The following is a 9,609-nucleotide window of genomic DNA, read 5'->3' as shown; positions in this document are numbered from 1 at the left end:
ATAGTTTGAGTATGAAATTTGTACTTAACTATGATTTTCAACTTAACTATAAAATTCTAATTCTATTCAGTTTTAAAAAAATTATTTAAAAGATATTCATCTGACATTTAGTTACTATGAACCAGTTAGATAAGATCGGTGACATGATGATCTAAACCTTTTGTATTCAAAGTTTCTTCAGTTTCAAACTCTATTTGCTATAGACCAAAGAATTCCTAGTTTAAGTATGAAATTTATAGTTTAAGTATAAAATTCTGATGATTTAAGTAATCCTAATTATCTCACCATTATCTCCAATTTATTTCTTAACATTTTTTTATATAAGTCTATTTATTGCTATTTAATTAATATGGTACATGACTAATTGGAGATAATAGTGAGATAATTAGAATTAGTTAATTAACCAATGACCCTATAATCAATATTTCAACAAGAGAATTGTTTAATCCAAATTGTTTGGTTTTCGATTAATATTACAAATAAACTACAGTATCTACTTATGATACAATAAATTAGTAAAGTATTACTATTATAAATATCTCTCTAAAAGTTTGAATAGAGTTGTATCTATATCATTCTTCTCATTTTCTTTTCTTTTTACTGTTTTTCATAATAATATATAATTTTTTAAGTTAACGATGAATAATAATAATAATAATAATAATAGTTTTAAAATCAAAATAAATAACTTATTTACTCTTGTACACCTATAAATTAAGGGATCTAAATCAGCATTGGTAGGTTCGTTTAACTTCATCCGTGAAACATCCTCGGTATTATATAGTTTCTCTTCAAAGAAAAGATTGGCTATTATTATATTGTTATAGTCCACTAAATGCAGCTAACATCAACAAATTGACTACATTCTCACTTAATTATTTTCCTAAACCGATCGAAACATGTAGGTTGATATTGACACGATTGAATTCCCCTTTCTCACGAGGACGAAATTGGCCACCTCGCACTTTATAGACACAAAAGAGATATTTATTTTTTTGAGGCGGATAAGCTCAAAATTTTGTTCTCACATACGGGGTTGGGGGGGATCATAAATGTCATAAGGTGGGCTAAGACTATAGCCATGAAATGATATTGGAACCTAAACGTGACAAACTTGAGAACGGGTTGCTGGTGGGGACTCATAAGCAGGACTGAAGTTCGGTTAGTTTAAGTTTGGATTACAGTATTTAATTAACTTGGATTTAACCATTGCATTACTAGTTCATTCAAACTTGGCCTAAGACTAGAGTTTCCTTTATAAAGATATATATTATCAGTATTAAACCTTGACCAGGAAAGCATGTAGACTTGTTAAAGTTATAGCCTTAAAAGGTATTAAGGATAAGGTGTTTGAAAAAAATACCCCCCCCCCCCCCCCCCCCTCTGTGAGTTGATAGATTTATTCCATGGTATTATTATTTGGCCATAACTACTTGGAACAAAAGAAGTGTTTCTCTTAATTATTATTAACTTTTTTGTTGACAAAAGATAACTTAATTTGAAACCAAGAATACTTATATAATAAGATTCGTTTTAAGAATGAAACACAATGATCTATATTTATTTCATTGTTAAAAGAAATAAAGATTAAATAATATCTTATTTATATGGATGTCACCGAGATTCAAATCCAAAAATCTTTTCAAACTATTCAAGCACTATTTCGTTGGGTATAATACATATGTTAAAAGAAAAGGTTGCAATTTTTTTGCTTTCCACTTGCCTTAACCTTTCAAAGAGAATAAGTAGTAGCTTTTGTGACAACTTGGATCACTGACCTCATCCAGGCATCTTTAGGTGCATTTTTTCTGATATGAGAAGGGGGAAAAAAGAAAGAAAAAAAAATAATAATTCAAAAAGCTTAACCCAAAAGACTTGGACTTCTTAATTGCCTCTTACCAAGTCCTAACTTATATTAATTCCTTTCCAGCCTCAACTTAGCTAGGTGAGGCTTCATCTATTATAACGACCAAGCTGAGAATTATTGGGCAACATCCCTACGTGAGTCCACCAACTGCCAACCAATAAGATCCTTTCAAGAAATAAAATTAATAACATTATCTCCATCATCCTTATTTTTTTTTCACTTTCCGTAAGCCCTCTGACCATTTTAGAGGCGGGCGTTATTATTCATAATGGAAGGTCAGATCATTCATATGTTATCCACAATAATTGTATAAGAAAAAGAAAAATCTAGGAAAAGAAAAGAAAAGAAAATTCTAATAATTGATTAAAGTAATACGTAACGCCACAATCCTCCCCGTTTCCTGTGGCGTTGTTCCTTCGGCGAATATAATAGAATAATACTAAGATAAGTCGAACCGGGATTCCGGTCCAGATCCCATCTTCAACGGTTCGGTCGAGAATTATCCGATCGAGGAGGGGAGAGAGAGAGAGAGAGTAACTCCATTATTGCCACGAGATTCTCCATTTCTCGCCCCCTTCCTTAGCAGACCTGCCAAACGAAAATTGAGTTGCTTCCTTACAATAAATAGTAATACACCATGAACCCGCCAATAGAAATGAAGGGCGTAGCTGGGGTCAAATTCCAAGTACACGTTCCAGGTGCGGCGAGGGTTTGGGGGTTGGGGGTGGGGGGGTTCGTCTAAGGTCAAAACTGGGGGGGCGTTAATGACATGTAGTGGGCAGCCAATGGGGGTTGGCCACGTGGGAAGCACATGCGCGCCTACCAAAGCGGACGATCGGGGAGAACCGGCACGTCAGCAAGGCATAAGGTGGACCCGAGGCAAAGAGAGCGACAGGCAAGTTGGAGCCGTGGTGGGGAGACTCCCTGCGTGGAGTATAAAGTTGGAGGCAGAGACAGCGAATCCCCTCGTCGAGTGGGTTGTCTCGCTCGGGTTGTTAGTCTCCTTGGCTTCTCGAGAGAGTGTGTGATTAGAGGTTAGAGTCAGAGAGAGAGAGATAGAGAGGAGGCATCGTCTTCTCTTTTCTCCTTCTTAGTTATGGCGGAGGACAAGGCGATTAGTCTTGAGCAGATCAAGAACGAGGCCGTCGATCTGGTGAGGGCTTGTAACCATTGCTTACCATCTTAATATGCATGCCTTACGGCCATGAATTTTTCGTTTTTTCTTTCCTTTGTGGGAAGTTCAAGGGATGCTTTCTTCTCGGTTCCTGTTAGAGATCTATTTGCACTCTTGGATGAAAGAGAAGGAAGATAGAAGAGAAAAAAGAAAATACTTGTCACGTTTAAGATTCGATTGTAGGAACTGAAAAAGAGAAAAGAACCAAAATGAAAATTTTCTTTTCCTTTTTATATAGGTCTTTTTTCGTCTCTTCTTTAGGAATTCGCTATATATGTTGTATATATATTATAGGCTAATTATTGAACGTACAATTTTTATTTATTTATTTTTTCGTCCAATATCGGATATATTCTGATTCCTGCGTGTGAGAGAGAAATTTACTTGGCGAGCCTAATCAGAACTGAAGGAGGCTCTCCCTTTCCCGCCGGGAGCACGAATCTTAAAACTCTAGCTTTAGTGGTCGATGAGGAGGGATGTACGAAAGAAGTCCGTTTGGAGAAGTAAAATATCGATAGGCCCGAGAGGGACAGATACTATCCTATCAGACGACAGAGAGATTTTTACGGATCGATCAACGTTTTCTTCCTTTTGTTTTTGTTACCTCCTTGTCTCTTCTGCTGTCCTCTCTCTCTCTCTCTCTCTCCCCGGTGTGGTAGCCACCACCACAGTGTCACTTTGAAGCGATGTAGAGGTTAACAATGGCGATTTTTGTGTTCGCAGGAAAGGATTCCGGTCGAGGAAGTCTTCGAGCAGCTCAAATGCACCAAAGAAGGTCTCTCCTCCGAGGAGGGAACAGCCAGGCTCGCCATCTTTGGACCCAACAAGCTCGAAGAGAAAAAGGTCATCTCTTTTGATCCATTACAATCTAAATTTTTGTAGCTTTTGCTCTTGTTGTTCATTTGGTCTCAAGTTTTCTTGTTCTTTTTCCTTTCTTTTTAACCAACGCAGGAGAGCAAATTCCTCAAGTTCCTCGGGTTTATGTGGAATCCTCTGTCGTGGGTCATGGAGATGGCTGCTATTATGGCCATTGCCCTGGCTAATGGTGATGGGCAGCCTCCGGATTGGGAGGACTTTGTTGGTATCATCGTTCTGCTTGTTATCAACTCCACCATCTCCTTCATCGAAGAGAACAACGCCGGCAACGCCGCCGCTGCCCTCATGGCTAATCTTGCCCCCAAGACGAAGGTGAGGACCAGTCGCAGGGGCTATCTTTCTTAGAAAGATTGAATTGTTAGTAGTAGTTCCTTTTTATTGGTTGATCTGTAAATAAATTTCTTTAATTTGTTTCCTTTTTGGTGGTTGTAGGTGCTAAGAGATGGCCGTTGGAGCGAGCAAGAAGCTGCCGTTTTGGTTCCTGGAGATATCATAAGCATCAAGTTAGGAGATATTGTTCCTGCTGATGCTCGCCTTCTCGAGGGAGATCCGTTAAAGATTGACCAGTCTGCGCTTACTGGAGAATCACTTCCCGTCACCAAGAACCCCGGAGACGAGGTCTTCTCTGGTTCCACGTGCAAACAAGGTGAGATTGAGGCTGTGGTTATTGGCACTGGAGTTCACACCTTTTTTGGCAAGGCAGCACATCTTGTGGATAGCACCAACCAAGTTGGGCATTTCCAGACGGTCCTCACAGCCATTGGAAACTTCTGTATCTGCTCCATTGCCATCGGGATCGTCATTGAGATCATCGTTATGTTCCCGATTCAGCACCGCCCGTATAGGCGTGGAATTGACAATCTCTTGGTCCTTTTGATCGGAGGAATTCCGATCGCTATGCCTACCGTGTTATCGGTGACCATGGCCATCGGGTCTCACAAGCTCTCTCAGCAGGGTGCCATCACAAAGAGAATGACTGCCATCGAGGAGATGGCCGGCATGGATGTCCTCTGCAGTGACAAGACCGGGACACTGACTCTTAACAAGCTTAGCGTCGACAAGAACCTTGTTGAGGTGTTCACAAAAGGTGTGGATAAAGATCATGTCGTCTTGTTGGCTGCCAGGGCATCAAGGACAGAAAACCAGGATGCTATTGACGCCGCCATGGTTGGCATGCTTGCAGACCCAAAGGAGGTATAACTACTTCATGGTCTATAATAGTACTTGAAACTGTCTGTTTGTTATGTGCTCCATCTAAGCAGCTCATGGTAATATGTTGCAGGCAAGAGCTGGTATCAGGGAAGTGCACTTTTTTCCCTTCAACCCAGTTGACAAGAGAACAGCTTTGACTTACATTGATGCGGACGGTAACTGGCACCGCGTTAGTAAAGGTGCACCAGAACAGGTAAACGCTTTGGTACCTTTTTCTCTTCTCTAAATTCAGATATTTTTCCTCACTTTCTCCCTGTGGTTGCTGAGTTTAATTGTCTCTGTAAACAGATTATGACCCTTTGCAACTGCAAGGAGGATGTTAAGAAAAGGGCTCACAGTGTGATCGACAAGTTTGCCGAACGTGGGCTTCGTTCTCTAGGTGTTGCAAGACAGGTTTGTGATTCATATCCTTGCTTGGTCTTGGTGTTCCTGTGGTAGATGCAGTTGTTCAACATATCGTGGCATCATTCATTTTGCAGGAAGTCCCTGAAAAGAGCAAGGAAAGTGCAGGGGGGCCATGGCAATTTGTTGGCTTGTTGCCTCTATTTGATCCCCCAAGGCATGATAGTGCAGAAACCATCCGCAGGGCTCTCCATCTTGGTGTTAATGTTAAGATGATTACTGGTAACTAGTTTCTTCCTGCCCCTCTTTTAATCACCATGTTTAATAATATATGTTGTTTGCTAAAAATTTTACTTCTATTCCCTTCAGGTGACCAGCTTGCTATTGCTAAAGAGACGGGCCGAAGGCTTGGAATGGGAACAAACATGTATCCTTCGTCTTCTTTGCTTGGGCAACACAAGGATGCTTCCCTTGAGGCAATTCCAGTCGATGAATTGATTGAGAAAGCTGATGGATTTGCAGGAGTATTTCCTGGTGAGACTCGACTGCATGCATCCTCAACTGATGCATTTGTTTTACAAGATTACACTGACTCACTAACTGAGGTTTTTATTGAAACAGAACATAAATATGAAATTGTGAGGAGGTTACAGGAAAAGAAGCACATCTGTGGTATGACGGGAGATGGAGTGAATGATGCCCCAGCCTTGAAGAAAGCTGATATTGGAATTGCTGTTGCTGATGCTACAGATGCCGCAAGAAGTGCTTCTGATATAGTCCTCACTGAACCTGGTCTTAGTGTTATTATTAGTGCTGTCCTTACCAGCAGATGCATCTTCCAGAGAATGAAGAATTATACTGTTAGTTTTTCCCACAACATCTCCTGTCCAATTTCTTCTTTTGTTTGACGTTTCTTGATGTCTTAACTTATCCTCTTTCCTGGTTTCTTTCACACAGATTTATGCAGTTTCTATTACCATCCGTATTGTGGTAAGTAGTTTAACTCCCAAAATTCTATAATCTGTACCATATGTTTTCTCCTTAAGGTCATCAAATTGACTAACCTGTCTTTGTCCTACATCGTATTCTTGAAGTTTGGCTTCATGCTTATCGCGCTGATATGGAAGTTCGATTTCTCGCCTTTCATGGTTCTGATCATTGCCATACTTAATGATGGTTAGTCCTTGTCTGATATAATAGAATTTGAATAGTATCTGAAATAGTTTGTGTATTTTTCTCTTCAGGACTATTAACCCTATCGGAAAACATTTCTCATCCATGAATTGTAATTGCAGGTACAATCATGACAATCTCAAAAGATAGAGTGAAGGCCTCTCCGCTACCCGATAGCTGGAAGCTGAAAGAAATTTTTGCCACTGGTATTGTGTTAGGTGGTTACCTGGCACTGATGACTGTCATCTTTTTCTGGGCTATGCATAAGACTGATTTCTTCTCGGTGAGCTTTCTTTATCCTATGAGGAATTTTAATTTGAAAGCTGCACTATAATGAATAATCTACTTCATTCCCTGTTGATCTGAAATAGATCTTGGCTAACATAAGTAACTATCCTAAGTTGAATTGTTCACTTCCCTTCCAATTAATACCAATTGGCAAACGAGTTTCTGTTTTTCTTAGATTCCTTAAGTCAGATATTCTGTCTTCGGTTTATGCATTGCATATAACTTTTTCTATCCCATTTCTGATATTTTTTTTCCTTGCAGGATAAATTTGGTGTTAGATCACTCAGGGGAAATGACGATGAAATGATGTCTGCTTTATATCTGCAAGTTAGCATTGTGAGTCAGGCTCTCATCTTCGTCACACGATCTCGCAGTTGGAGCTTTGTTGAACGCCCTGGGCTACTTCTAGTCAGCGCATTTCTGATTGCCCAACTTGTGAGTTTCTCTAATCTTTTCAACATCCATGTAGTTTTCTATGTCCACCGGCCATTAATTTAATAAAGGTTCTTACTTTCTGTCTGCATGCTCATAAATCGGATTTTTTTATCAAATGCAGCAACATACTTCTCAAGTGAAAATGCCAATAAATTAGAACAAACTGTTTCTCATTTTATATATATTATTTCATTGATATCATATCTTATGGATAAAAACTATTTACTGTCTATGGATGAGGAGCAACCTAGGATGCAATAAGACTGACACGGTGCCTTCTCTTTGTTTAATCGATTAACTGTAGATCTCAAAGATCGATATTCTCAAGCTTCTTTCATATAATAATGCACTCATTCTATCCTTTGAATGCCTAGTATCATCTGCTGATGTCGTGCTTATTTGGCACCATAAGTTATGACAATGATCGCATAAATAAGTCCAGTACATAGCACGCACAAGAAGATTTATCCCCTTCCTTTTTCTAATGATTGTGACTCTTCTAGTGATATAAGTTCCAGTGCAATTGTTGCGCAATGGTTAAACTGATACTTGCAATGGCAGGTTGCTACTCTCATCGCTGTTTATGCCGACTGGGGTTTTGCAAAAATCAAAGGTATTGGTTGGGGCTGGGCTGGAGTTATCTGGCTTTACAGTCTTGTTTTCTATTTCCCGCTTGACTGGATCAAATTTGCCATCCGATACATTCTAAGTGGAAGGGCATGGGATAACCTCTTACAGAACAAGGTAACATTATCCGAATTGCCTTTTTGCACTGCTCTATCTATGGACACTTCATCTTGTGGATTTCTGTTTGTGTCGCTGATATCCTCAAATCTATTCTGCTCTTCTATTATTATAGACTGCCTTCACTACCAAGAAGGATTATGGTAGAGAGGAAAGGGAAGCTCAATGGGCTCTGGCACAGAGAACACTTCATGGCCTCCAACCTCCTGAAACTAGCCAACTCTTCGCAGACAAGAACAGCTACCGCGAGCTTTCTGAAATTGCTGAGCAAGCCAAACGACGAGCTGAAGTTGCAAGGTATGTTCAAATTTCATCAAATCTCATTATGATGCCTTGATGACTTGTTTCATGAGTTTTGCACCTTCTGTGCACTCTTTCTAATTCAAGTCCAACACTGGTCTGTTACTGATACATGATCATACATTGTCATCTGATCAATTGAAACATCTCCATGTTAAAATTAGTGACTAGCTTCTCTTGTGATCATCTGCAGGCTAAGGGAACTGCACACTCTAAAGGGTCACGTCGAATCGGTTGTTAAGCTGAAAGGGCTTGACATTGAAACCATCCAACAGCATTACACGGTGTAACAGCGAATGATGTTGAGGGAAACTTGGATGAGATAGCGAGTGATTTTTTCTTTAGGCATGTAATGCCATTGGAGTGGTTATAATTAATCTTCTCTTTTCTAGTAAGAGCTTGGCCGATGTATGATGCAAATAATGCAAACAAGCTGGTCTTTTGTTCCATTTACTTCCTACCTTAGCTTTTCCGCTACATGCTCATCATTTGACAGAGCTGTCGATGTACTTCATGTCAATAGTAATTAATCAGTAAATTTCGACTATAATAATCAATCTTATCAGTCCTATATTTGTATGTTGTGCATGACTCCTTATACTCCGTAGAGAGAACTTGTTGTAGTTGGTCCTCTCATATCAGATATGACGACTTATTATTATTATTATTATTATTTTTGTTCATTCGTTGCTAATTTGACGCAAAGTTTTATTGATGGAAACCATCACAAGATGAGCTTATGCTCAAACTTATTATATCTGCGGGCACTGAAATAATGAAAATTTTATTGACCTTCCACTAATTTATTCAGTGGAACGTTTCGTAAGTTTACAACCTTAACCAAGTATCTGTACTTGCTCGCCAGTAGATCAAATTCTATCAAAATTAAACATTAAATAGTACTGTTGCATTGGAACATGAGTCTAGATCTCTAGACCTGGAGATAAAAAAATAAATAAATAAAATAAAATGCTTACGAGAACTTTCTGATGCATCTGATTATGTTATTAATTATTTGAATACTTATATGGCATTCGGCATTCCTTTCGGCCAAAGCTTTGACATTGCAATTGCATGTGCTCTCCTTAATTGAGGTTGGAGACTACCCATCACCATTTAATGTACCTAGTTATCTATTCCTATGATACCAGAAATTTTGAGCCTATCAAACTAGTAAAATGGGATTTTCTTTGAAACT

The 9,609-nt window shown here is 39.1% G+C and overlaps 1 protein-coding gene across 2 annotated transcripts; it reads left to right on the top strand.

The window, feature by feature from the left end:
• Positions 1-2,834: 2,834 nt before the first annotated feature.
• On the top strand, positions 2,835-8,982 carry LOC140777415 (plasma membrane ATPase). Of its 2 annotated transcripts, XM_073121503.1 has the most exons (16): positions 2,835-3,020; positions 3,765-3,884; positions 3,993-4,229; positions 4,350-5,111; positions 5,200-5,322; positions 5,418-5,522; positions 5,609-5,753; positions 5,841-6,005; positions 6,093-6,331; positions 6,429-6,461; positions 6,566-6,647; positions 6,767-6,927; positions 7,194-7,367; positions 7,929-8,111; positions 8,227-8,408; positions 8,605-8,982. In XM_073121503.1, the coding sequence occupies exons 1-16, from the start codon at positions 2,964-2,966 to the stop codon at positions 8,699-8,701; spliced, it is 2,865 nt and encodes a 954-aa protein (XP_072977604.1). In that variant the 5' UTR covers positions 2,835-2,963; the 3' UTR covers positions 8,702-8,982. The 2 variants fall into 2 exon arrangements, with proteins under 2 accessions (XP_072977604.1, XP_072977603.1); XM_073121502.1 differs by having other exon boundaries at positions 5,841-6,331.
• Positions 8,983-9,609: the final 627 nt, after the last annotated feature.

This window comes from Typha angustifolia, chromosome 15 (assembly GCF_048772165.1).
Source record: "Typha angustifolia cultivar Huaian chromosome 15, ASM4877216v1, whole genome shotgun sequence".
Taxonomy (NCBI): domain Eukaryota; kingdom Viridiplantae; phylum Streptophyta; class Magnoliopsida; order Poales; family Typhaceae; genus Typha; species Typha angustifolia.
This window is presented reverse-complemented; position numbering and strand designations above follow the sequence as displayed.